Here is a 27,816-nt window from a genome sequence, read left to right on the forward strand (position 1 = left end):
GCTTTGTGTAGTCCCATTAGGTCCCAGCAATTACCCTTGAGGAGGGGTTATTTTCCACATGTTACAAAAGAGCGTGGCCCTCATCAGAGAAGTGTCATGTGGGCCGGATGTGGGAACACCCCCACCCCAATTCCTCCCAGCCCAAAGAGCTGGTGAAGGGACCTCAGAGTTGCCCATCCCTCACTGTCAGGGAGCAGGGAGCAGGCCAGGGTGGAGCTGGCAGATGCCCAGGGGTGAGCAAAGCAGAGCTCTGGAGGGAGGGCTGGGGTCAACAGAAGGGCCAGTCTGATGGGGGAGGGGGAGGGCTTTGGCTTTGGAAGTGAGATTGACTCAAGCAAACCGAGTGTTCCAGTAACTGGAGTTAACAGGAAGTAAAAGGATGTGCTGGGGATGGTATCGAGTGAGAAGGCACTGGCTACGGTGGGCAGGTGTTCCTATGGGTGCCCTCAAGTGAGTTGGCACCAGGGCAGACTGGTTCCAGAAGTTGCTATTCAGAATCAAGCATGAGGTGGGAACAAGGGGAGGCCTGCAGAGGCCGTTGAGAGTGAAGCTGTAGAAATGGCAGGGGCCATTTGTTTGCAAGCTATTAGCCCCAAGGGTGAGAGCTGGGACCAAACGCAGGTGTGATCTGAATGCAGGCCAATGGGTCCCACTAGCACCTGTTAGCTGCCCAGGGATTCCCACTCCAGTGTCCTGCACGGACCTGGCATGGCCAGGTGTATTTTAGCTGGAAGGAGGAGCCTGGCAAACCCAGGATGTATGAAATAGCTCTAGACAAGATGCAAAAATGCTCAGGTCTTTAGAGATTGTTAATGGAACGGGCCATCACTATAGTGAGCTCTCTGCCGCTGTTCCCACACACTGATCTGGTGATCACTGATCCTAACCCTCGGTCACAGCCCTCCTGGACTATACATTGCCGTGTCAGGTGGTCAGTGTCAGAGCTGTACGGCTGTCCTGCCCCTGTCCCCAGTCTGAGGCCAGTTCGGGTCCGTCTCGAGGTCGGGTGGGGGCTCAGTCAGGAAAGGGCGTGCAGAGGAACAGCACCCTGAGCTGCCGGCTCTCACTCTGCCACCATCGCCCAGCGGAACAAAGGCTGTGACCTTCAACTGACACCAGACAACTCCCACAACCTCACCTTGGCCTCCAGTGCCCAATCCCACATGGGCTAGCACCCAGCCCTCAGACACATCATGGGGATGGGGACAGGGGACCTCTCACTCCAGCCTGATGCTCCCGAGGACACGTGCATCTTCACCACTGACTTCATGGGTGCCAAGTCACAGTCATGCAGCCACACCAAAGCCAAGGCTCCTCTTAGGTTCTCACCTGGGTCCCACCACCAGCCACTTGCCCCTTGGGGACACAGGGAATTGCTGGTAAGCTGTGTCTGCAATCGCCTTTGGCCCTGCGCAGGCTCCCACTGAGTGGGTCAGAGCATCCCATGGGTGGGAAGCTCTGCCAAAATTCAAAACCACCCCAAATTTAGGGACTCTACTTTGGAATTTTTTTGAAATGCCTGGTCCTCTCTTGACCTCTGAAATATTCCAGGGAAAAAACCAGTCACAGCTGAAGGAGCAAGGCTCAGGGACTTGCTGCATCTCCTCCTGTAGTTCATAGCCCCCCTTAACAACACTCTGGCCTGGGGGTGAGGTGCTCAGAGTGGTTTTTCTGGTTTCTTCTTCCTAGTATTGGGATAGCACCTTCCTGTGTTTCTATTCTAGTAACTGGAGGCCTCAGAGTCACACCTCCCTTCCAGGTGGCTCTGGGACATCCCTTCTAAATTTAAAACCAGTGGTGGCTTAGGGAACTCTCCCTTTTCAGCAAGCCCCCTGTGCCACCCCCAAGGTTTCCTCCCTCTCTGTGTCTTTCCTGGGGCTGGGTCTGGCAGGCCCAGCCAGTTCAGGTCAGAGTCTGGCAGCTTGATTTTCTCCTGGGCACAGATAGCCACCACCAGGGACAACTTTGAATCCCTTCCAGGGTCTGCCACTAAATGATCAGAGAGGGATTCCTTCCTTCCTTCCACTGCGCTGTGGCCCCCACTGATGGTGGGCTTTGGCTGACCACAAGGTCATAAGACCTTATTCAAGGCTCAGAATTTTCCTAGCTTCTCTGTCCTCCAGGCCCTCCCATGCAGGTGGCCTGGTCAACTCTGCTAACTTGGTGCTACCCCTCTCCAGAGTCACCTGGTGAAGTGAAGGGCACCTGTCCTGGGTCTTTAAATATCCTATGTCTTTGCAGATGGGAGACCTCTGAGCGGTGGTCAGGTGGCTGCATCCCCTGGACCCCTCTTTTTCTCAGTTAGGAGAGTGTAGGGATGAGAGGGCCACCTGGAGAGGAGAAGCTGCCACAAATGGCAGGATTTGCTGTTTCCTTTTGCCCTCTGGGGTGCGACCTCCCACCCCAAATTCAACCTTGAGAGCAGCTCCTGCTGGCTGGGTGCGCCACACGCTGGCTGGGCGCGCAGTTCCTCATCCTCGGCTCCATTTCCAGTTCTTGGATGCTGCTGGCATTTCCAGCTTCTTGTGTTAGCAGTCCAGTGTTAGAGATGAGGAGAGTGTTCGCCAGCAGGGGGCAGAGCTGTCAGCCAGTTAGGGAGGGAGCCAGGCAAGGCGAGAAGAAGGGGAGCTGCAGGAGCAAGCAAGGAAAAGGAGCGGAAGAGAATCCAGATAGATTCTCCACCCTCCGGAGCCCAGCTCATGGGCTCAGGGCACACAGCTTAATGTCTAAAGAACTCTGGAAGGAGAGTTTTCTGGAAAGATGGCCTTCAGACATCCAGAGATCCCAAATCAACAAAAGAATAGATCACATTTATTGAAAGGCTGAACCTAAAAGGGCAGCCAGTTTCCCTGGTAATTGGAAGGACTTTTTTCCAGAACACTGAATTGTGTAAGGTTTCACTGAACCTCAAGGTTTTAGCCTCTCGAGCTTTTGTGCCAGCTCCACTTCCTCCACTGGGACGGGCGTGGGTGGCCAGAAGTCCACAGGACAGGCGTGGCACTCCTTCCAGAAATGTCATTTCAAGATTTGGAAAATGGAACATTACTCAGAACTTTAAAACACAACAATATTATGGGATAGAATGTAAAATTCATAGAGTTTAAAGTGTAAGCTCTCTAAAATACAGGGGTATGGGGCTGAAAAGTCTGGAGACACTGTCTTTCTCAGCTTCTTGTGTGATGTTGGGCAAGTTTTTCCACCTCTTGGAACCTCAGTTTCCTCATCTGTAGAGTGTGTGGGGTGACCTGGACTTAATGATTTCCAAAGCAGATTTCAACCTGCTCTTCTTTTTGTTCTATAAGTTTCATCAATCTAATTTTCAGCCTATGGATCACGGAATGTTCTCCAGATAAAAATAACCAGTGTATATATTTGGGTCAAGAGATTCATTTCCAAGCAGGAGCTGATGTTCTTTCACAGGATCCAAGTCAGCAGAGAAGCTCTAGAGGCTGGTGTTTGTGCATAGTCTTGAGGCCAAATTCCTTTTTCTCTCAAAAATCTCAATTTTTGTCTTGAAGGTCTTTCAACTGATTGTGTGAGGCCCACCCATAGCATGAAGGGTCAGGGCTTTTACTGAAGGTCAACTGATCATAAAGATCAGCCACCACTGCAAAATACCTTCACAGCAATAGGTAGAGGAGTAGTTGGTTAAATAATTTGATACTAAAGTCTTATAAGTCAATGCACAAAAGTAACCATGACACCTTGCCGCATGCTCTTCTGGCAGGGCTGGCCCTTGTCAGGTGAGGCCCAGAGTTGGCTCAGAAGGGCCTCATGCTTTGCCTAATGTCCTGCTGTCATCCTCTTGAGAGTTTGACAAGTGTTGAACAAGGAGCTCTGCGTCTTCCTTGTGCACTGAACCCCCAAGTCCCCCAGCTGGTTTGCCGCAGACAGAGCTTGTGTCCAGGCCATGGACTCGGGTCCTGTGGCTGAGCCCTGCTGTTGTGCAGCACAGGAAGGTTTGCTGGGCCACTTCCCCGACACGGCATCATAGTCCGCCTTCCCGTCGTTGAACATCCTTGGCACACTGTGTTTCCCAACTCAAATATAAATCTTGGGGGTAAAAAATACAGAAGATAAAATTTACCATTTTAAGTACTTTTTTTTTTTTTAAAGAAAAACTTTCGCACGGTCATGCAGATGTCACCACCATCCGTCCCCAGCACTGTTTTCAACTTCCCCAACTATTCAAACTCTGTGCACATTCAACGCCACGTCCCCGTGGCCCCCACTCGCAGTCCACGGGAAGCACTGTTCTATTTTGCCTATGAATTTGCCTTCACTAGACACCTCATTTAAATGGAATCACACCCGTGCTGTGCTGCCTTTGGTGACTGGCTTATTTCAGTGCCATGCCTTCGAGGTTCATCCATGTCGTGGAAGCTACCAGAATTTCCTTGCTGAGGCTGAATGACATTCCCTTGTGGGTACAGACCCCATTTTGCGTATCCGTTCATGTACCCAGCAACACTCGGGCTGCTTCCACGTTTTGGCTCTTGTGAACAGGGGTGCACACGTGTCCCTGTCACTTCCCGCTTCTGTTCCTCAGGAATACACCTCTTCCCACAGCAGCTGTGCTGTTCTGCATCCCACGAGCAGAGCACAGGATCCCAACCTTTCCAGGTTCTCACCAACACTTGTTATTTTCTGCTCTTTAAAACCTTATAGTTGTTAATATTGATCCTCCTGGGGGTGAAGTGGTATCTCATTGTGGCTTTATTTGCACTTCCCTAAGTAAGTGATGTTAAGCATCTTTCACGTGCTCATTGGCCATTTGTGTATCTTCTTTAGAGGAATGTCTGAGGTTGAAGTCCTTTGCCTATTTGTTGATGGGATTGCCTTTCTGTTGGCAAAGCAAAGGAGTGCTCTGTGTATTCTAGATGTTAACCCCTTGAGATAGATGGTTAGTGTATGTTTCTCGAGGGCAGAAAGCTATCTTAAGTTTCTTTTAATTCCTCCAAAGCACTTGGTGCATAGTAGGTCCCCAAGAACACCAAGGCATGCTCCAGGAGCTGCCCAGAGGTAGGGAGAGGCAAACTCACTCCAGAGGGAATAGGAAACCTTTCCCAGGCAGGCCCCAGGAGGGGGGCCCCTGGAGCAAGCCTTGCTCCCAGAGTTACCCTGGGGGCGAAGAGGAGGGAACTCAGTGAACCAATTGCTAGTTTTTATTAAGAAGAGAATGAGGAGGGTCCCACCCCTGAAAGAGACAGACTGAAGGTCAGACCCAGGCTGTCAGAGGCTTCTGGAAGAGAGCAGTTGTAGGCAGGCAATCAGCTGAGCATTTGAAAGAGCCTTATGTGGGAGAGAAAGCAGAGGTCCATACCACCTCTGTGCCCACACACCTGCTAAGGGGGCTGGGAAGGGACCCCTGCAGCTGCAGACCTGGGGGCTTCACTCCCACCTAGCCAGCAGGTGGACCTTGCCAATGAGCGAATCCCTGACCTCTGGACAGACACACTATGTTGGGCTGCCCCTTTCTCCCAGGTGTGTTGATTTCAGGGGCAGGAAAAGGAGGTCACAGAGATGTAAACAGGGATTGGGGTGCTGGGCCACCTACTGCTGGGTGCGCTGTGAGGATAAGGGAGGGAAGGAGGGGAGACTGCGGGAGCCCAGCTCTGGCCGTGGGGTCTGGAGGGGAGGTGTGCCCCTCTGTCGGGGGACGCTGGGCCTCCACCCTGATCAAGGCGGGCTGGGACAGGCGTGGGGTTCTACGGCTTCAGTAGAAAACCTTCTCCAGATAGGAATTCAGGAACATCCCAGTGGGGTCCAGCTTTTCCCGGATGGCGCAGAACTTGGGAAAGGCAGGATACATTTTCTCAAAGTCCTTCCTGGTGCAGTTGTGGGCCTGTGGAGACAACCAGAAGCAGCCGGCCTTGTTCCTGGTGCCTGCAGCTCAGCAGGGCTGCAAAGCAGCCACCCCAGAGTCCCCAAGCCTGTGTGCACTGAAACACCCCTCCCCCAGACACACACGCAGGTGCACCACGTAGAGACCAAACAGAAGGGAGAGGGTCCTGGAAGGCACAGCAGGAAGGGGCTAGAAGGCAGCCCTGGATTGCTATTCCATTGCCAAGGGCAGCGTGCCACAGTGGAGGGGCTGTGGTTTCAGTGCCATGGAGCGACCTCACTTTCCTGTCTGTTACATGGGTTCACTGATGCCTGTGCCTGATCCTGCTCATAAGCTTCCTATGAGAATCAAAGTGAAAGGCATTTCTCTGAAGACCGAAGAGCACAGCAATCCTGGTGTGTTGGAACCACAGTGCAGGGAGGGGAGTTGAGTGTGGAGGAGGGAGGATCAGCCCAAGCGTTTCTGATGGTTGTCCTGGAGGGCTTGGGGGAACAGGGGGAGAAGCGCCCCCTGGTGGAAGCCACGACGCACAGCTCTGCCCTGCTGCTCTGCCCAGGAGTCCTACCTTGGCCCAGTGGGGCCTGCCCCCGAACTTCTTCATGATGGTCTCGTAGGCTAGCCAGTAGTCCAGCCGCGGCACATCCTTGCCATAGGGCCTGGGGTTAGGGGCGACAAAAGGAGATGAGCCTTGCCCTTGCCCTGCATCCAACCCAGTCATCAGGTACCTGCCCAGTCTTGCCACGTGGGGTGGGGACTAAAGCTGACTCTGCCCCCAGTACATGGACAGCGGCTGAACTACAGCCTAGGGGAGCAGTAGGCAGTACCACCTAGGATTATCTAAGCGCACCCAGCGATGCTCAAAATGACGAAAGCACCCACTGACAGTTCTTAGAACATGTCCCCATTGTTGAGTGACGCATGACTGTATGTGTGTGTCTCCATACACATGCTCGGTGCTTTAGCTATCTTTTAACAGAACCTTGGAAGCTCAGGATACCCTGGTTCAGGTCTGGAGATCGTGGTCATATGACCTATTGGACAACCTAGTTCTCACCACCTGGTCAACCGGCCAAGTCAGACTGACTGACTGACAGAAAAGCCTGACTCCATTTTTAAAGATGCAGATGGACATGTTGAGAGGCATTCCCCCGCAGACCTCCTCACCTCTGAATTGGAATTCACAGGAAGGGAGAAGATAGATAGATGGATGGGGTGCGGGGCTCACCAGGAGTTTGCTCCTCTCTGATGTGAGCCACCGCCCCGCCCCTTCAATCAGTCTTCCAGACACTCTCTGACCTGGCTCTTTGGGATGCCCTCAGCAGCAGCGCTCTCTTGAATCATCCCCTGGACCCCCCCCACCCCGAGGCTGGGTCTTACACTGAAGAAATACACTCAGGGAGGGTGAGGGGAGTAGTGTTCTCATGCAGTCAGAAGGGCAGTGATGGACGGAGGTGGATGGGGAGGCAGAAATTTCATAATGTATGAACTTCTACTCCCCTGGGACAGGAGCCTCTTCCCGGAGCCTGATGCCCCGCCCAGAAGGATGAAGACAATGCAGCCCTGGGAATGTGCCTTGCAGAGCCAACAAGAGGGCACGTGCATGCACACAGGCACCTGGTGTCAAGCAGGATCCTCTCTCCTGCCAAACTGATACCCAGCCTCGGAATCTTTCTTAACCCGCCATTCCAGGCTGTCAGGATCCCTGACCAGAGTGGGCCCATGAGGTGGACTATGGCTGTCATTCCATAATATCTGCATCAGAGTTATTCCTAATTGATATTAATTCATAAGCAATATGAACATTACATTAACATAATATAGACTAGCCACATCTATGTCATCAGAGCCTACAGAGAGGAAGTGTCAAAGGAATTCAGAGAGAGAGAGACCGACTCCAGCTGTCAGAATAAGCAGAGTCCCCCTAGAGAAGGTGGCGTCAGAGCTAGCACTGAAACACCTAGGAAGGGCACTTTCAAATCCAGGGGACCTCCTCCCACCTGGCCCAGCCTCTCCGTGAGCCCATCACCTGTACATGATGATGTTCATGTAGCAGCTGTCCCTCTGGAAGCAGGGGCTCAGCAGGATGTCATCCCCCCGTGTGAAGCGCACCTCCACGGGGTAGTGGGCCACCACCTTGGGGTGGGCTTCCAGCATGGCCTTCAGCTCCAGGAGGGCTTCCCCGGTCTTCTCTCTGCGCTCAGTCCAGGGGGACAGAAACCAGACCTCAGAGAGGAAGGGGCGGCGGGCGAACCCCCAGGCTCTGCATGGCGGTGACAGGGCTCTGCCCCGGGGTGGCCCACTGGGTACAGCTGCCCCAGGACAGGCCTACCTGGGAATGGCCCAGTCCTGGACATGCTGCTTGAAGCGGCACTCGTAGGTGAAGATCTTGTGGCTGAGGTTGCTATTCTCCTTCTTGCGGGTGAACAGCAGCCAGAAGAAGAAGCGATTGATCCAGCCCACGAGGCAAGGCAGGAAGGTGCTGGGGGGACGGGGAGGGCACATTGGGTTCTGCTGAGGGGGCATCATAATTGTAATACTTGCATGTGTTGTGTGCTAGCTGTATGCAAGCTACTCATTCAACACTCGGGTGCCTTTGCGGCTTATTTACAGCTTGGAAATCCCTACTGCAGCTTGTGGCTCTAAATCATTTTCAGCGGCTGCATGGCTGACCAGGTGAGGGGACTGAAATTTCATGAGGGAGGGCCTCCTCATGTCACCTTAGACTCCAGGAGCAAGAGGCCTGATGGTTTAAGCTCTTGAGACAAGAATCAAAACTATGTCTCAGGCAAGAAAAGCTCGCTTTGGTACCAAGGATGGAATCGAATCCCTAGCCCTTTTTTAAATTTTGAGACAGGGTCTCACTAAGTTGCTGAGACTGGCTTTGAACTTGTGATCCACCTCCGCCTCCCAAGCAGCTGTGATTCCAGGTGTGCCCCACCATGCCTGGCTACGAGGAGCTTTCTTATGGTGACCGGGAGGCACCTGTCCTGGGGTGGTGCCCTGCCCTGCCCCACCTGGCCTAGATCTCCTGATCTAGCAGCTGTGCCTTCCCTCCAAATCCTCCAGCTTTGTCTCCATTCCCTTTTCTAAAACAGTCACTGTCAGCCCCTGGAAGACAGGGCTGAGGACACGGGTCCCTTGTCTTCCTGGGTAACTATGGTGATGAGAGTTCCTTGCAGGCTTTCCACCAGGGCCCTCTCAGTTTGGCTTTTGGGCGATGGTAGGACCTGACTTGTTGGATCCGGAGACAGGCCTTGGTCTAGGACTCCAGTGGCAACACTGTACCCTTTATCCACGGTTTGCCTATTAATAGCTATTCAGATTGTTCTCAGCCTCTTGCCACCTCAGACCACACTGAAATAAATGTCTTTGTCCCAAAGCCTCACCAGCTGGTTGGGGCAAAGGGCAGAAGGGGTTTTAATTTCAGCAGGTCACTGCTGGACTGTGGTATTCACCCTCCTTCCACACCTTGGGAAGCCTGGATTGCTGTAGAGTTAAGTGGCCAGTGGGGACCAGTTCCTTGGATGGGGTCTCCAGTCCCAAGTTCTTGTGCCTGGAAATGGAGCTAGAGCTGTCCAGGTAATTACCAAGGGAGGGCTCTGCGCTTCCTGGGCCAGGAAGGAGCTGCCACCTGGCCAGGAAACTGAATCGCCAAAATCTGTGTATACACACACATGCAGGCCCCCCCCCACCCAAGGTCCTTTTTTCTCTTTATAAACGAGTTGAATGTTCACCATAGCTAGACTGGAAAGGCAAGAACACGAAGGAAAGTCCCCAGGCTGGAGCAGCATCTCGCCCAGGGCCTGTGCGTCTGACAAGGTGGAGGGGAGGGAGGGGAAGCTCTCGGGTGGGCTGTGTCCTGGCTAATATTTATGTTTGCCTTTGTTGGTGGGACCTCCAGGACACGCATTCCAGCCTGGTCAACCTGACACCCTGCCTCTCCTACATCATGATGTGCTCTTAGGGCTCAGGGGCGTGGGAAGGTGGGGACGGTCCCATCCTGGGAGGTGAACAGTGCTAGGCTGTGTCCTTGAAGCTGAATAGTCTTGTGTATGTTCAGGGCTGTGAGCAGAGAGGCCAAGACAGGAAGGAAGACGGAGGAAGCAGACCTCAGGTTGGCAGCTGACAGCTGGGGCAGGGGGTGCCAGAGGGGGACAGGTCCTGGCATGGGGCCAAGGGGCAAGGTCCAGAGGCTCTTTGTGGGGGCAGCCAGTGCTGGGCCTGGGGGAGCCACCAACCATGACCCTATGGGCACAGGCCAGCTCAGGGTCCTGCTGAGCTGAGCTGGTCTAATCACCTTCTGGAGCCACTAATGATTCACTGCAGTAGCTTGAAGGAGGCCATCTGCATGGTCATGAGGAGCTGGACAGAAAGACCAAGAACTTTCGAGTAGGCAACTTTGTGATCACTAAAAAGGTGAGAAGCATGGAGGGGGACCAACTCACTGGAGTGCTTAGTGAAGGTGGGAGGTTTGAGCTGGGTGTGCCGGGGTAACTGGGAACCCACCAGGCAGACAAGAGAAAGACCTCGGAGAAAGAAGAAACCCCAGGCCCAGCACTGTGGTGCATGCTTGTAATCCCAGCGGCTCAGGAGGCCGAGCCAGGAGGATTGCAAGTTCAAAGCCAGCCTTGGCAATTTAGTGAGGTGCTAGGTAACTCAGTGAGATCCTGTCTCTAAATAAAATATTTTAAATAAAAAGGCTGGGGATGTGGCTCAGCGGTTAAGTGTCCCTGGGTTCAATTCCTGGTACCAAAAAGAAGAAGAAAGAAGGAAGAAGGAGAAGAAAGAAGGAGGAGGAGGAGGAGGGGAAGAAGGAGGAGGAGGAGGGGAAGAAACAACCCCAGGAGCAAAGTGTGATTTCATCCCAAGGATAACAAGGCAAGAGGGGAAGCTGGTGAAGGGTATGGACTCAGATCCCTTCCCATTTCCTGAATCAAATAAAAACTTACTATAAAGCTGCAGGAATCGAGATGGTATGGGCTAAGGATTGACCTATAGATCAAGAGAGTAGAATAGAGAGTCTAGAAAATCACCTTGACATATTTGGTCAATTGGTTTTAACAAAAGTACAAAGATAATTTGATGGGAAAAGAAGAAACTTTTAACAAATGGTGCTGGGACAACTAGGTGTCTACAAGGAAAGAGTGAAGTTGAATCCCTACCTCAAACCATAGAGAATGATCAGAGCAACAGAAGAGCTGAAAGTCTAAACTATGAAACTCTTAGAAGAAAATCCTTATGATCTTGGGTTACGACTTTTTTTTAAGAGACAGTAACACAAAACAACAACAACAAAATAATAAATTGGACTTAACGAGAATTAAAATTATTTGTGCTCCACAGAACACTATTAAAAAAGTAGAAAGACTAATCATAGAATGAGAGAAAATATTTGCAAATCATATATCTGATAAGGGACTGGATCCAGAATATATTTTAAAAAACTCTTAAACTCATCAGTAACAAGTCAAATAATCCATTTTTTAAAATGGGCAAAAAAAAATCTGAATTAGACATTTCTCCCTCCAAATGTGGTACACAAATGGCCAGTAAACACATGAAAAGATGATGAATGCCGTTATCATCAGAGAGATTGTAATGAAAACCACGATGAGATACCACCTTAAACAGGATGACTTTGTTAGGATATGGAGAAATTGGAATCTTCGTAAATTGCCAGTGAGCTTATAAATTGGTACAGTTCCTTTGAAAACCTGGCAATTTCTTAAAAAGCTAAGCATGGAATTGCCATCTGAGGCAGCAATTCCTCTACTAGGCATGTGCCCAAAGAACTGAAAATGAGTCCACACACAAACTTTTACATGAAAATCACAGCAGCATTATCCAGGGGCACCCAAAAGTGGAAACAATCCAAATGCCCATCCACTGAAGAATCAGTAAACAAGATGTGGTCTAGCCCTACAGTGGAATATTATTTGTCCATAGAAGGAAAGAAATAGTGACATATACTACCACACAAAGAACCTTGGAAACAATGCACAAAGCAAAATAAGCCAGTCACAAAGGTCACATACCATCTAATTTCATTACATGAAATGTGCAGAATAGGCAAATTGATAGGGACAGGGAACAGATTAGTGTTTTCCAGGGTTGGGGTTAAGATGTTGGGGAATGCTGATGGGGAGTGATAGTAATGTTCAATTAGACTGAGGGCACGGTGAACACACAAAGAACTGTTAAACTGCCCGGTTAGAAGGCTACACTGCATGGCTTGAGAATTTCAATTTAATGAGGCTCCCATTTGCCTTGAGGCAGGAGGTGATATCATCTAATTTGTCTTTTGGAATGATCAGCCTGGCTACTGGGTGGAGGGTGCAGGGTGAGGTGGGAGGAAGGAAGGAGCCGTTGTGGGGCTATAAGGACAGTGCCCGGGTGCAGCACCAAAGAGGAGTGGATGCATTTGAGGGAGATCCAGCAGAGGGGCTGTAGGACCAGTAGATGATAACTGTGCTCATCCTAGATGTGCTAATCATCTGGTTCCACAGGCCCCTAAGCAGTGTCCTCTGGAGGGGAGAGTTGGGCAGGCAGGAGCCAGAAGTAGGGGAAAAGTGAATGGCACCTCTCAGAGCAAAGGATAACAGCCAACACTTGGTACATCCTCCATGGACCAAGGGTTGCTTAAGAGTTTGACTTGATCTCACTGGGGCTTTGCAACTCTGTCATGAGTACTATTACCCTTCTGTTTTATGAGTGAGGAAACTGAGGCATGGGAACATTTTGCAACTTGCCCCAGTCCTGCTAGGTAGAACAGCAGGAATCTGAAGACAGGAAGTTGGACTCTAGATTGAGACTAATTCCCACTGTATTTTCTCATGGTCAAACCCAGGGAATGAGTCTTATGCATCAGATGCCAGAAACTTCATTGCAAAGATGGACTGTACTTAGGCACCTATCACAGGGTGACACTACCCCTGGGGAATGCACACAAGACTCTGGGAGGATGAGAGGAAACTCTTCAGTTGGCCTGGGAACAAGTGGAATGGCCTCCAGGAGGAGAGGAGATGTCAACATCAGAGAAGGGACAAAATGAAATTCTCCATTTTCTTATCTCTTGTCACTGGAAGGTTGACCCAAGATGAAATATCTCCACATGGTGCCCATTATGTGTCAGTATTATGTCTCCTACTCTTAGCCATGCACCGTTAGGAAATAAATATGCCGTCCTGGTCCCACTGGGATACTTGCTTTGTTAAAGTGACTGACAGAGGGTCAGTCCCAGGTAGACCCTGATTAAGGAGCCTGGAGATGATTTCATCAATGCCTGGGCATATCTGTTATTTATTTGTTCTTAGGTCTAGACATTTCAACTTTTTAAATACACCATGTGTTTTTTGTTTTTGTTTTAGTATACTTTGGACCTATCCATCATTCATCCATCCATTCATCCATCACCCATCCTTCCATCACCCATCCTTCCATCATCCATCCTTCCATCATCCATCCATCATCCATCCATCATTCATCCTTCCAACATCCATCCAGCCATCATCCATTCACCATCCATCCATCCATCATCCATCCATCCATCTATCCATCCATCATCCATCCATCCATCCATCCATCTATCCATCCATCATTCATCCATCCATCCATTTATTCATTCATTTCTCTCCATCTCCATAGACACCACCTCATCATAGACATCATTTACATGGGCTTGCAGCTTCTTCTCACATTCCCTCTTTCTCTTTCCCAGCCATCCCTCCTGGCAGCTGGATGGCTCATTTTAAAATACTTCCTCCCTCAAACTCTTCTAATGACTTCCATTGTCCTTAAGGTGAGCCTAGAGCTCCCCAGATGATTCAAATGTGCATCCAGGGATGCAAACTTCTGCCAAGACCCAGGAGACAGACACAACTTGCATGCATAAAGGTAGGGGCATTATTCTTCCGATGAACTACATCTTTAGCAGTATATGGCAGTTGCAGAGAAAGGTACCTTTGCATTCCTACCTGGTCCAGAGCAGGAACTCCAGTAAATAGAATCCAACAGCATAGTCCCAAAACCAGCTGGCTGAAGAAGAGGGGGGCTGGGAAGGAGAATGTGTCATCAGTTCAGTGCCAGGGCTGAGCTGCCTCCTGACTTTTGGTGTCTGGGATGTGGCTGGTGCAGGAAGGTGGCAGAGGTGGAGGGTGGGGCCACTGAAAGCTTTCCTTCCTGAAGGCACAGCCAGGTGCTATGCTCTAACCTTTGGTTTCATGCTTCTTTCTCCAAGTGTTTATTCATTTACTTTGCACAAAGTAAATGTCCTTCCTCTGGAAAGCCCACAAGCCAGGGGTCCAGCAATCACCTTTTATGAACCTGTGCTGCCCCCATCAGGAGGGGTTGTGGCCCCCTCAATGTGCATCTGGGTGATGGTTTTGTTTTCATCTGCTGAGAAGCAGCCATTGGCCAAGGACATGGGTGAGATCAAACTAGTGGTTTCTTCCACTCTAGATTGGAGGTGGGGGCAGTAGAGGGAAGGACAGACATAAGAGAGGTTTCTGAGGTCCAGCCCAGCTGTCTAGGACTCTCACCTGTCCTACCCTGACCTCTGCTTCATTCTCCCTACATCTAGGCTGACTCTGAACACACCCTAAGGGTCCCCCTCTGGATACAGTGGGTCCCACTTGGCCCCTTTCTCCTTCCCTCCACCCTCTGGCCCTGATGCTCGCTTCCTTACACTCAGCCGTACTCCCAGCTCCCTGACCGCCAGGAAGGCATGAAGTGTCAGTCACTCTGGGGCTGGGAAGAACCCTCTCCAAGACGCTGGGCAGGGCTGGGGCACCGCCATACCTACCTTGTTGGTGTGGTCCTGGTAGATGATGCTGACGTTCTCACTGTGTGGGAACCAGAGGAAGCGAAAGTACTCGGACTTCTTCAGGTGGCTGTCCAGGTTGTCCAGGACCTAGAACAGCGCGAGGAAAGGGAAGAGACTGATGGTCACAGAAGTGGTAGGGAACACTGGAAATCAGGGGCCAGATGTGCTTCAGTCTCTCTCTGGCAAAAGGAAATACTTAAGATTGCCCACACACTGCCAAATGGCACAGAATGAGTCTTCAAATATGCTGGGTACTAAGATGGTCCACTTACATGATGACTTCCCTAATAGCTTAGAGGACACAAGTGAGTTCTTGTGTGTCCTACTTTAAGCAGTTACTAGTTTGGGAGAGTTACTTATCACTCTGCTTCAAGTTCTTCATCTGTAGAACCAGGACTGTCACAAAGATTAAATGAGCTAATGGCCAGGAAGTGCCTAATGTGATACCAGGCACATGTTAAGCACGAGGTAGGCATACACTACAGTTTCTAGAACAGTTACTCTTATCTTGTCATTGTCATCATTGCTGTCATCATTATCATTATTTCTTATCCCCTGATGCATAGTAGTTCTTTAATGAACGGCTCTGAGGTGGCTCATCATTGACCCACTGAAATAATGTCACAGGTGAATCATCTCCCTGAAACCCATCAAGCAGGTATGGGTCGAGTTGTGACAAAGTATAGATTTGGGGGTTGATCTCCAGTTGTGGGGTTGGGGGAAGAGCTCTGGTCTTGGAACAAGTTCTGGATTCAAGTCCCAAATCCCAGCAGGGAATGTAATGGTCCCCTTTTCTCAGCTCTAGATCCTGAAACACTCCTGTCCAGCTTCCCACCTGGGATGATTCCATGATGGAAGGGCGACTTAGCACTAAACTAGGCACAGTGACTCTGTGGTGCTCATCTAGCACTAAGTGGTTGTTGACTGGTGGCACCATCCCAACTCTTCCACCAGGACTTGCAAACTGTCCTGTCTGGAGAACAAAGGTCCCCGGGATCATGGATTTCCTAGGAGCACCATCAAAGGACTTTAGTCTCAGAGGAAGTGCTGTTATGCTAGCTATTGGCATGAAGGTTTCTAGTGGGTTCTGTCCCTCAAATTTAGAGTAATGATGCTATGGGATTGATTTTTGGGAATGAGTTACTATGATTTCATGTGAACCAGGCTACAATGAGTGGACAATGCTGAGAATTCATTGTAAAAAGGCACAAGGACAGCTCGTTCTCAGCAGCACGTTCACAGAACTGGGCCAACATCTGACCTCACCCTACTGTTCTGTATCATGAAAAAGCTGATTCTAACACTTTCTGGGCTTGGGAATGACAGCTTTCTTTCATAGGATTGTGATCAGCATCCAACAACCTTACTGAGGTGTCTTTAGGAGAACCAGTATAGGGGAGCACTGAACTGGATCAGAGATGAGCCCCATCTAGCCAGGGTGGGAGGAGATGGAGAAAATCTTGGAAAAGGATGATCAATGGTCTTGATCAGCTGACCATCCCCCACTGAGTTACTTGAGCACATCCAGGTACTTCATGGATCCTGGGGGAGCCACGGACGCCTCAGAGGAGATGTCTGCACTGCAGAACAGATCACCCAGCAGCAGGAAGAAGGGGATAAACGTCAAGAGGAGGGGATAACATTTGTGAGCCAATCAGGTGTGACCAGGATATCCAGGATTGGCTCAGACCCCGGACTCGGCATGCACCTGTCAGCAGGGTAGGTGTTGGGGACAGGAGGAGTTGGGGACTGTTTCTGCGAGGTGCAAGGGCAGTGAGGAAGGAGAAGCCACCAAGGACACTGGCTGACCCATGAGTGGGAGGAGAGAAATCCCGCTCCCCACACCCTGGGAGGATGAGCTGGGTGGGCTCCTGTCTTCCTCGGGACAAGGCCCAAGTGCTCTCAGCAGATGCTCCAAAGGAAGGTCATAGTAATGCAGTACACAGCCCTCTGTCCCAGCGGTGGAGGACATCAGGGGACAGTTTTGCATCCAAACGCTTCACTGGCTCACAGGATGTCAGACCTGAAAGACCTCGGGAACATCAAGTCCAACCTCACATGTAAATCACTATGAAACTGAGGCCCCAGATGTTTAGGCACAGGATCAAGGTCACCCAGAGAAAGCAGCCCGGCCAGGCTCAGGGGCCCGGCCTCTCCTTCCCCTTGAGAGTTTTTGTTGTGTGATCATATGTGTGTGCACTTGAGGGTTCTGTTTTAGCAGAGGAGATTGCAGTTGTTTTTTCTTAGAAGTCATCATAGTCTTTTAAAATCAAAGCCACTGGGAACTTGGAAACAATTGAAACTTTGTTTCAAATTGGGAACTTTGAAACATTGCTTAAAAGTTTTACTTTGAGTTTTCAAGAATGTCCCAAGTTACAAGTCTCCATGTTGAGGTGAGCTGCAGGCTCATGGACAGCTGTCAGCTGACGTGTGAGCATGTATACACGTGTGCGCATGTGCACGTGTGTGCTGGTGTGCATGTTGGGGTGGGGAAGGCAGCCCAAGGTGAGGCCCTAATGGAAGAGGGACTTGGCGGGAATCTCAACCCATCTCAGTAAGGCCAAAGGGGAGCACAGAGGGTGGCCTGGTGTCAAAGGACTCAGCAGCTCTGCTCTCTGAAAAGGAACATGGGGTGCTCAGGCAAAAAGAAGCAATCCCTTTATCTCTGGGTCAAAATATTCAGCTTCAAACTGATTAGTTCCGACCCAAGCCAGAGGCAGAAAGTCAAATTCAACAGCCAGGTGGGGCTGAGCGCCTTTCTGACCGGGAGAGGTCACTACCGCCCATGTCTTCCTCACATGCGATTTCCATTCACCCCTTAACCTGCCTGCGCTCTACTAAAGCTGCTCCCATGGAGGTCAGCAGTGGCCTCCTGAGGTTCACCCAGATCTGGGTATTGATCCTTGAGCCCCTGCAGCACTGGCTGTGTGGCCCCTCCAACATGGAGGCCAGCACCCGTGGCCTTGGGAACCCGGCCGCTCCTTCCTGTCTTCCTTCCTGTCTGATTGGGCCTAGTTTCCTTCACAATCCCTCTTCACCCTCTCATTCCCTGAGTGCTCCTGTGCCCAAGGACCTTCCCCTCTCACCCACACCCGCTCTCTTGGGGTGGTCCACACTCTCACTGTCAATTGCCCAGGGGACTCCTGACCTCTGCAACGGGTTGAGTAGTGCTCCATTCCGACCCCGAATTCTTGTGTTGAAGTCCTAACCTCCAGTTCCTCAGGATGGAACTGTATTTGGGGACAGTCTAAACAGGCTATTCTTGGGTGCCCGGTTCCGTGATGGCGGAGACTTCCACTACATAGGAAATCCTGGACGTGTCCTCTCTGGCTCTCATCTGGCCCTTGTCCCCTGGGGCAGGCCCCTTCTTGCCCCCCTGTCTGCCACCCGCTGCAGTTCCTCTGGGGTTTACTGCCCACAGGACTCAGGCCACAGTCTCCCCAGGGCTAAAGAAAGGGGTGATGAGGTCAGACCTCGTAATTCATGGGGACCATGGGGACTGTCAGTGGGATGTGGCTGACTTGCTGAGGTCTTCCATTTCTCTCCTGAGCTGAGCAGCGGTGAGCAAGGGACCAGTACCTCCTTCAAGGTTGAGGGGAAGGTCGTCTCCTGCAGGTGGAACTGGGGCACGCACTGCAAGGTGATGGTGAGGATGACTCCCAGGCAGCCTAGGTGCACCCGCGCGGCCTGGAACACCTCCGCGTTGCTGGACTCAGAACATTCCAGAATCGCGCCATCAGCTGTCATCAGAGTCAGTGCCACCACCTGGCAGTGGGAGAAGAGTCACACTTCAGAACCCTGCTAGGCCACTGACCCCACTTCCCTGCTTGCCTCAGGAGGGAGGCCAGGAGTCACCCAGAGGACCACGTGGGACTTCCGCGCCCTGTCTCCTGTCAGACCAAGGCCTCTCAGTCTCAGGAGAAGGGGAGCAGGGAAAGGCAGGCTGGGTCTGGGTGGGCACAGCCCTCAGCTGCTCTCATCCCCTGTGTTCTGGGAATGGCTGCCTCATCCTCTGTGCCTCCCTGCCCAGAGGTGCTCTGGGGATGGACTGGGCTGCCGGAGCCCAGAGCTCCCGGGGGAGCTGCTTGGTTATGGTTGGGATCTTGAATGTTCTCCCGAGGTCCAGTGTTCAGCCAGAGCAGCACCGTGCAGAGGGGGGCTTTGGGGAAGGGACTGGGTCATGTGTGGGTCGATCTATTTAATCCATTCAGCTCGGTAGCTGAATTCACGTCGGGGAGGCGGGACCTAGTGGGAGGAAGGAGGTCCCTGGGGGGTTGATCTTGTCCCTGGCCCCTTCTCTCTGCCTTCTGCTGCCAGGAGCTGAGCAGCTTCCCCTGCTACAGCCACCTGCTGTTCTGTGTTGCCCGGGAGCTGGCCCACATGCACGGAATCCTCTGAAACCCAGTCAAACTAGGTCTTTCTTCCTCTAGTTATTCTTGGCAGGTATTTTGGTCACAGTGACAAAAAGCTGGCTAACACAGAAGGCAAAGTAAGAGCCCGTGTGGCCCTGGGTCAGGCCAGCCCTGCTGTCCCAACTCTGCCAGGTCCCAGCTACTCCTGGCCTACATGTTGGCCACGCTGGGCCTTCCCCTGCCTCAGGGACCCCTTTTCCTGAGGAACTCCACCCTCCTTCTTGGCCTCACCAACCGGACACTTGGGGTTGCTGCTAGCACTTCGAACTTGGGTTAGAAATGGGTGACCTCATCTCTGCCCCTTGGCCCCCATTTCCAGAGGGACACTCTTTCACCACTGTTGAAGGCCTTCTCCACGCTCTGCTACCTGCTAATTTGGATGGAAATTGCTTCTGACATGTAGTTGGCAGCTCGGTGGCTCAGCAGGAGAGAAAAGACACAGCTGAACTAATTCTGATTAACAGTGACCAAGGACCAGAGAGGAGAAACTGGCAGAAATGGGGCATGGTGGCATCGGTGGGAGCGAGGACACTGTGTTGATTTTTACAAAAACCAGATTCTGTCTAAGATCCAGAGCAGCAGATGAGAGCCGGCCTGTGCAATGCTTCGATGGGACTTAGACACCATGAAGGGTGAACACTGTGTTTACAGACGGACTTTCATGTTCTTTCATCTCTGTTCCTTACCTGTGAAATGGGTATAATAGCAACAACCATCTCAGAAAGCGAGGCGAGGACTCAATGAGAGAATGTGCCATGCCCGTGGATATCTGCCTAGTGTCGAGTGGACACTAAAGTTGTCAGCTCTGTCTCAATGCTCCCTGCCTTGGGCCTGAGATGCAAAATCCGACAGTAAGCAACTCCCCATAGTTTCCAGACATGGCTTCCAGGGCTTCCGAAGAGAGGTGGCCAGGGAATCCTGCATGCTCTCTCGGGAGGTATGCTCTCTCAGGATTGCTTTTGTTGTCTGCTGATCATTTTGTAGAAACTGGCTTGACATCAGTCCTGGACAATGGGCTGGGACTATCGCCAAATGTGTGTGTGTGGGGGGGTGGCTCTCATGCTGTCCTCAGCCCCTGATACCACTGGGCTCTCCTGGGCAGTAAACCAGCTTTGAGCAGGAAAAGGCAGAGTCCATGGAGGACTCCACCCACCTGCAGATCAGTCCCTCTTAAGGCAGATTGTTAAGTTAAAGCTATGTACTCGGGAAGGTTGGCTCTGGACACAGGCATCCTCTGAACTGCCATATGGTGGCTGTCCGTTTCTTGTGGGCTACCTAAGGGTCATCTCTCATTCTTCATTTTAGCTGACGATTTTCACAGCAACGTCTAGAAAAACTGAGCAATCTACCTACGTGCACTGCCCAGGGAGTGGTGGAGTGAGGCTTTGACTGCAGGTCTGAGCCCCAGACCTTCCCCAAGCTGGACCCCCATGAAGTTCATGAAGTGTATTTATGGAAAGGCCAGACATCCCGGCCACCGGGATGGGCTCTACCATGGGTCATCTGGCTGCTGGCTGATCCCTGACCTCACTTGCTAAACTGAACAGTCTATCCCTGGAGGGCCCCTGTGGAGTCTCCCTCCATCAGAGAGGAGATGGGCTGAGCTCGAGGTGCGCAGACGCTATGCCTGCCCTGCCTGGGGCAGCAGGGTACCCACCTGAGTGGCCAGGATGCCGTGCTTGATCCCTGTGTTGTGGGTTCCGGACCCAATGACGCCACCCGCTGTGACATCTGACACAGCTCCCAGGCTGGACTCAGCAGGAGGGAGGAAGAGGGACACCAGTGACCAGTTAGGCTTCTCAGGACCACAGGCCCCCTGGATTGAGGGGAGGCCTTGCCCACATCTACCCTCCGCCCGGGCAGCACGGCTGGCCCTGCTTCTCTCTGTGCCTCGGTTGCCTCATCTCAGGGGACTGTTGGAGGAGCCGGGGGGCCTGGTGTAGTCTGAGGGGAGGCTGCCTGCTTGGGGTCTGGGCTGTCTCCAGTCCACAGGGCCACGTTCCTCCACCCACCCACATCTTTCCACTGGGCGAGGGCACAGGCTCTCACAGACTCCTCTGCAGCCAGCCTGGGAAGTCCTTGTGGCCCCAACACACACACAGCCCAGGAGGGTGGGAGCTGGTGAGGAGAGAGGACGAGGGGGCCCGCCACTCTCTGCTGGGAAACCTGCGGGGTTCCCTGGGTCTCCAGGATACAGCTTGTATCCCTCGGCCTGGGGCTCCGGGCCCCAGAATGGGTAAGAGGAGCTCTGTGGGCACAGGGGACAGACCCATAGGGGAGCAGCACCGTTCGGGGAGGCGTGTGCTATGGGGGTGGGAATTAGAAACTCTTGCCTGGATCTCAGGGTTGAGGAAGAGGAGTGGAACAGGAGTCAAAAACAAAACAAAACAAAACAAAAACCCTAACTTCTTGGGATTTTTTTGAGATTCAGCACGAGCTTAAGGGAGAAGGAAACAAATATTTACTGATGGTCCAAGGACAGTCAGGGCCATGGGGCTACACGGTGGCTACCCAGCAACCCAGGTAGCCTATGGTCCCATACAGAAATAGGCTGGGCCTGGGTCTCACCAGTAAAAAATGGCGGGGGGGGGTGGGCATTTGGCCTGGCCCTGCCCCAGTTGCAAGAGGACAAAGGCCTACTTATCCTACTTTCAAGGCCACTTAACAAGGACTGGAAAACCTCCCTTCGTATCTTCCTGGAGAGTGGAGATGGGCCCTGGGGGCTGCCCTGGAAGAACAGGAAGAGGATGAGGGAAACGTAAGCGCTATCTAGCCTTCCCCTACCCACACCCTCACTGTCCTGTCTACCCGTGTCCTCGAGGGCTGGGTTAGCTGGTGATATGGCTCCTTCTGAATATGCCAAGGTGGGTAAATGGAGGCCCTCACGGAGGGACCCGGGGAAGAAAGTCTCAACTTTGGCCTGGAGAGGGCGGAGATAACAGGCTTGCCTTCCCTTGGCCTGGGATCCCTTCCTCCTTCCTTTTTCCTGAGTAATATCTAGTTATCTTTGAATCCTCCTGCAGAGACCCTGCTCTGATTCCCACCCTCTCACACATTCCCCTCCTGTCAAGGCTGACCTTGGGGCCAACTGGAGGCCTACAGTGCGCTGGCCACTTGGGTGACATGGAGGCTGCCGTCTTGCACTGGGCTGGACAGTTTCTGCACCTGTCTGCCCCTGGCTGGGAGTCCTTATGTGTGGGGCCTGGGCTTTGCTACGCTTTGCGTCTCCAGGGCCTGAATGAGGTCCACACAGGGCAGACACTCCAGGACAGTTGGCACTGCTGTGACCCTGAGAGGGGCAGGAGCAGATGGTTTCCAGAGTGCAAAGGAGTTGCGATGCCCAGGCCCTATGATAAGACTGAGGCACAAAGGCCAAGTTCAGGCTTCTGTGGTGGAGTTCCAGCTGCAACAAGATTGCTACATCAATGTACCAAACAGCCGACTCCTAATGATTGAAATGCAGAGAGATTTACTCCTCTGGCTGCATTTGACTTTTTTCGGTGGAAACACCACATTTGGATGGAGGGACAAGCGAGGCCGTGGATGGGCATGCCAGGAAGCCCTGTGGCTTGGTCCCCATGCTCCTCTGTTCCTCTGAGTGCTTATTTTGCATATCCTTGTGTTTGGATCCCTAGAGTTGCTTACTGAAAAATTTCAGGCACTCTTAATGCTCCACTGTGACACCCTTGTTCAAGACTCTTATGTAAGGTTCAACTCAACTCCTGCTGCTTTCTGTTCCCACAGAAGAGCTTCTGGACCCATAGGGGATGAAGAGACAGACATCCTGAGGGGGAAGAACGGGGATCCAGAGAAAGAAGAGCACCCTGAGAAACACTCTTCTCGAATCCCCCAGATCCTTCAGTGTCTGGCCCAGGCCGTGCAGGGTGGGGGGCAGCCCTGGCCCACCTGGGAAGGAGGAGGGGCTCTTACTTGGACAGAGCCAGGCCATGCTTGTCCAGCTGTGGGTGCAGGTCTGTCAGGAGGATGCCAGCCTCCACGGTTACCTGCTTCTTCTCCTTGTCCACCTGCAAGAGACCAGCAGAGGTGGGAGGCACCAGGCCCCTACCCAGCCTCACCTCAGCAGCCAGGCTCCTTGGGAACATGAGTGTCTGTCCCAGCTGGTGATCAGCCTGAGCCAGCTCCTGCTGCAGGCAGCCTAAAGGGGCATGGGGCCTGAGGGTGCTGGAGCTTGGGTGGAGGAGGAGAGGCACACCCAGGGTGGCGAGTATTTTGCCCAGGCTCACACGGCAGAGCCAGAACGAGGATCCTGCCCACCTGCACAGACTGGGACAGTGGGACTTCTTTGTGTTCCTGTGCAAACAAAAACTAAAGAGGTCCTGCTCCCCTAGGGTCCTGACTTTCCTAAATGGAGTTCAGATTCTCCATTTATCTCACCCTGGGAAGACCTAGGCAAAGGCCGAGACTGGAAGGGCAGAGATGTAACATCTGTCTGATGCCCAACCAAGCAGCAAAGGTGCTGTCGTGAGATCCCCACAGTGGCCCTGAGCAGTAGGAGCATCTCTGCATTTTACAGGTGTGAGACTGAGATTCAGGGATTTGATGTCACTTGCCCAAGGTCACACAAACCCTGGCGGTGGAACCAAAATGAGAGTCCACATCTGTTGGATTCCAAAGCCCATGCTCCTTCCATTGACCCAGAGCGCAGAGCTCAGGAAAAATAAATTGCTAGAGCTCAGTCCTCACTAATTAGCAATCAGAGTTAATTACTGCCATGGCTGATATCTTAGCCCAGATGTTTTCTAAGAGGTAGAGACTGTCAGCCTGAGCAAATGAGGAAACAGTAAGAGAAACTCAGATTCTTGCTAGGGGGCTTGGAGTGGGGATTATTTGCCAAAAATTAAGGTTAGGGGTTCAGGTGAGAAAAGAAGTTCTAACAGGGGGCAGGACCCTGAGTTTCTGGCAGGTGCCAAGTGTAGGCTCTGAATTGCATGGACAGCATCCCAGCTCAGAGCTCGTGTCAGTCTTGGGTCTGTGCCTAGCTTTGCTGCTGTTTGGCTGGCAAGTCACTGACCCTCTCTGATCTTTAATTTCTCCACTTCGAAAGCTAGGTAAGTGCCACTTCAGGTCTCTCTGAATTTGTCGTTGCAAGTCTGCCTTTTGGGAATCTGATTCCCTGCTCCAGTTCTAGCAAAGTGGAGAGGAGGCTCTGCAGGGGAGGGGAGTAGACAACTTCTCCATGGCCAAAGGGACCAGGATGACCTGACCTGAGGCCTCCTCAAATCCAGGGAGGGTTCAAGTGAGGAGTGTGCGAGAAAAGGCCAGGGATCAGGGTGCTACTCTGGGGACTCAGGGGTGGCAAGGTGTCTGAGGAGCATGTGCCCTGGGGTCTGGGTGAAGGCTGTCAAGCTTGGGGCCAGCAGAGGGGGAGCCCAGGGCTCCCATACCTGGAGAACCCGGTTCATTTTGCCCATGTGGATCATGAAGCCATCGGTGCAGGCAATGTCCGAGGGTGAGTGGCCACCACCCACCACTTTCACCTTCTTGTTCTGCTGCCTGGCCAGGGCCAGTACCTGCCGAGACAATACAAGAGTCAGAGAGGCAGCGGGAGAACCTGCAGGGTCCTGGCCTAACCTGCAGGGGGCGCAGGCAGCCGGGAGATGCACCAGGCCTGAGGGGCTTTGCCTGACTCCAGACTGCTGTGCAGGTCACACAAGAAAGAGAGTATGGGCCTGGAAGTGGTCCTGGATAGACATCCAAGGGACCCTCCCAACCTGCCACTCCGACATTCTCTCTGCTGCGGCTCGGGGCTCTCTAGAGGCAAACCCCATCATATCCTTACCAACACAAAGCCTTCCAAGGGTGCCCCAGAGACCTAAGGATAAGTCACAAGCTCTTTAGCTTGACTACAAGGACCTATGGTCTGCCTCCATGCTCCAACTAGGGCTCCTCAAAGACAATATCAGTGACTGAATTTGACTTTGAACCTGCAGAGCCTACTCCAGGCCTGGCAAAAACAGGTGGCATCTAAACATTGTTGAGTGAAGAAATAAATGGATGAATGAGGTCATTTAAATGAATCTGTTCACTGTCTTCTCCCTGCTCCAACAGCCTCCTATCTGTGCTACGGAACACTGGCCTTATGATTTATTCCACGAAGCGCTCACAGTCTTATGAGATCGGGAAGCACAGGCTATGCTGTGCAGGGGCTGGTCTTCGCCAGCTCCTCCCCCTCCCCCCTGCTGCTCGGCATGTTGAAGGCCTCTGTGCTCTACAATAAAGACACCTGTTTAACTGTGTAACACCATTTTCCGGCAGGGATACCTCCTGCTTTTAGTGGTTCACAGGGCAGGGGTCTGCTTAGGAGCCACCACACATCCCCAGCTCCCTCTCTCTCCCTCAAATGGAGTCTTTTGCCCCTCTGATCAGTCCAAAGCCACTCTGCCTTGCTAGCATCCCTGTCCCCACCTGCAGCCACCACCCAGGACTCTCCAGATGCTCTTCCCTTCCTACACTCAGTGCTCTTCCCTACTATCCACTGATTCTTCTCAGAAATCCATGCAAGTGTGAGTGTGGATGAGACAATGTGCATACATGTCTGTGCACCTGTGTGTGTGTGCACGCGTGCAAATCACAGAAGAGGACTGAGCAGCGAGTGCAGATCTGAGGTCCTTGGGACATGGCTATGCAGATTAGAGGTGGGCAGGGGCCACTGGCCAGCAGTTCTGGGTTGGGGCTGGGGTGGGATCTTAGCGAGTCCCATATCTAGCCTCCTCTCCATTGCCAGGGCAGCAGAGCAGAGGTGGATACTCACCTCTCTAACCTCTTCCACAGATGTGGGCTGATAGTACATCTCTGGGCAACAGCCATAGGTCCTTGCCCAGTTTTGGAACCGGACCCCTTTATGCCCATGAACCTGTACCAGGAAAAATGTCGTATCTCACCAAGCAAGCCAGCTTTTGAAATTCGAGCCCGATTGTGTCTCCCTTACTCCCCACCATTGTGGAGCGGGAAGCCGAGTCACAGTGGTGGTCCCAGGCTCCTCTCTGCCCTAATCAGCTCTCAGGTCAGGGCCTGACCTGAAGATCAAACATGCACTGGAAACTCTAAGATTGTGCGTCTCCAGGCAGGGCCCCCTGATATTGTTTCCTTGATATCTTCTGATCTGATGGACAGCTGCATGGAAAATTCTGCCCATTCTTAGGTTTAGGGGGCTCAATGAGTTCAAGGGCAGAGCCTGAGAAGGCAGACCCAAGGTGGCCCCTGCTCTGGGCACTTTTCTGAGGGATCCAGCAGTGCTGCAGTTGAGCAAGGCCCAGGGAGGGGACTGCAGGAGCCCTGGTGGCCAGGAGGAATGGCGGCTCCTGGCTCTCAGCTTCCCCGCCAGGCTTCTCCAGCAGGGAAGGGGCACATCCGGGAGGCTCAATGGCAGAGTCTTTCTGGCCTCTAACCCACAGCACCAAGTCCTGGAGGTAAGACTCTTTGTTGGACACCACTGTTATAGGGCAGTGTGCTGGGATCCTTATATCTTATTTAGATCTCTTTTTGCGGGGGGGGGGGGTACTGTGGATTGAACTCAGGGACACTCGACCACTGAGTCACATCCCCAGCCCTATTTTTTGTATTGTATTTAGAGACAGGGCCCCACTGAATTGCGTAGAGCCACACAGATGCTGAGGCTGGCTTTCGACTCTCAATCCTTCTGCCCCAGACTCCTGAGCTGCTGGGATTACAGGTGTGCACCACAGCTCCTGACTTGCTTAGATCTTACATTAGTGACCTGGACTAGGTGATCTTACTCCTGTTTTCAGCAGCCAAAATTGAGGCCCTGGAGGTGAGGTGACTTTCCCAGCAACCTAGTGAAGGTGCTGAGTTCAGCTCAGCCTTCCTCCCCTGCACCTCTCCCTGCACCCCAACGCCTCCCCGGAGCCTCAAGTTTATGTCAGGAGGGTCCACAGGGCCTCCCCTGGCCCCAAATGTGGCATAATTTTGCCCTCCCACACTTGGGTCATAGTTCTAGTCTGGACACAGCACAGATGGACTGACTGTCCACACCCTGAGCACCTACCATGGCTGCGGTGGTCAGAAGCCTCAGCTGTCTCCGACCTTCTTCAAGAACAAAGCCCTGGGCAGGAGGTGCAGCAGCCTCGGTGCCGGGGCAGCTCAGGCTGGGTCCCTACTGCTGCACACCAAGGGGCTTTGGGGAAGGCAGGGAGTGTGTGGGACGGGCTCCACCCCCAGCAGGAGTTAGGTCACCAGTACAAACAGCAGCTGGGCCCTGCCCCCTCCTGGGAGCCCCTCTCAGGCAGAAAGGAGGCAGGGCAGGGTTTAGGTAGAGGCTCTGGAAGCAGGCCCAGCTCCGACCCCAACACCAACACTAGGGATTCTGGACCCAGTCTCAAAACTGGGTCACTGGGTTGGGGGTGTAGCTCAGAACACTTACCTAGCTGCCCTGGGTTTGACCCAGCACTGAAAAATAAGCCAACAAATCCCAAACAAAAACCGGGTCCTTTACACCACAGATCAGGGAGGCTGTGATGTGGGGGGCTTGTGGGGGCTTTATGGGGGGCTGCCTTGGTGCCCTGGCCTGGAGGAGGGCCCCTGGGCTCAGGCAGTGGTGTGTGAGTTCATTCCTCAGACCTGGGGGTTGAGTAAACCTGGACGCTGTCATCCACAGCTATTAAGGAGACAGAACAGGATCCTGGGGCCGTCAGAGGCACACCTGTGTCCCCAGGCCAGTGTTTCCCTTGAGTTGTGTGCATGTGTGCACGTGCGTGTGC

General features: G+C 52.6%; 1 protein-coding gene across 1 annotated transcript; it reads right to left on the minus strand.

The window, feature by feature from the left end:
• Positions 1–5,147: 5,147 nt before the first annotated feature.
• On the minus strand, positions 5,148–27,266 carry LOC101974420 (L-gulonolactone oxidase). The gene is made up of 12 exons (XM_040292442.2): positions 27,105–27,266; positions 25,851–25,952; positions 24,484–24,609; positions 23,009–23,103; positions 20,736–20,826; positions 18,246–18,431; positions 14,646–14,753; positions 13,819–13,895; positions 8,175–8,324; positions 7,872–8,036; positions 6,411–6,501; positions 5,148–5,845 (listed from the first exon to the last, which is right to left on the minus strand). Exons 1-12 carry the CDS (start codon positions 27,105–27,107, stop codon positions 5,717–5,719), a joined length of 1,323 nt encoding a protein of 440 aa, XP_040148376.1. The 5' UTR covers positions 27,108–27,266; the 3' UTR covers positions 5,148–5,716.
• Positions 27,267–27,816: the final 550 nt, after the last annotated feature.

Source organism: Ictidomys tridecemlineatus, chromosome 14 (assembly GCF_052094955.1).
Source record: "Ictidomys tridecemlineatus isolate mIctTri1 chromosome 14, mIctTri1.hap1, whole genome shotgun sequence".
Taxonomy (NCBI): domain Eukaryota; kingdom Metazoa; phylum Chordata; class Mammalia; order Rodentia; family Sciuridae; genus Ictidomys; species Ictidomys tridecemlineatus.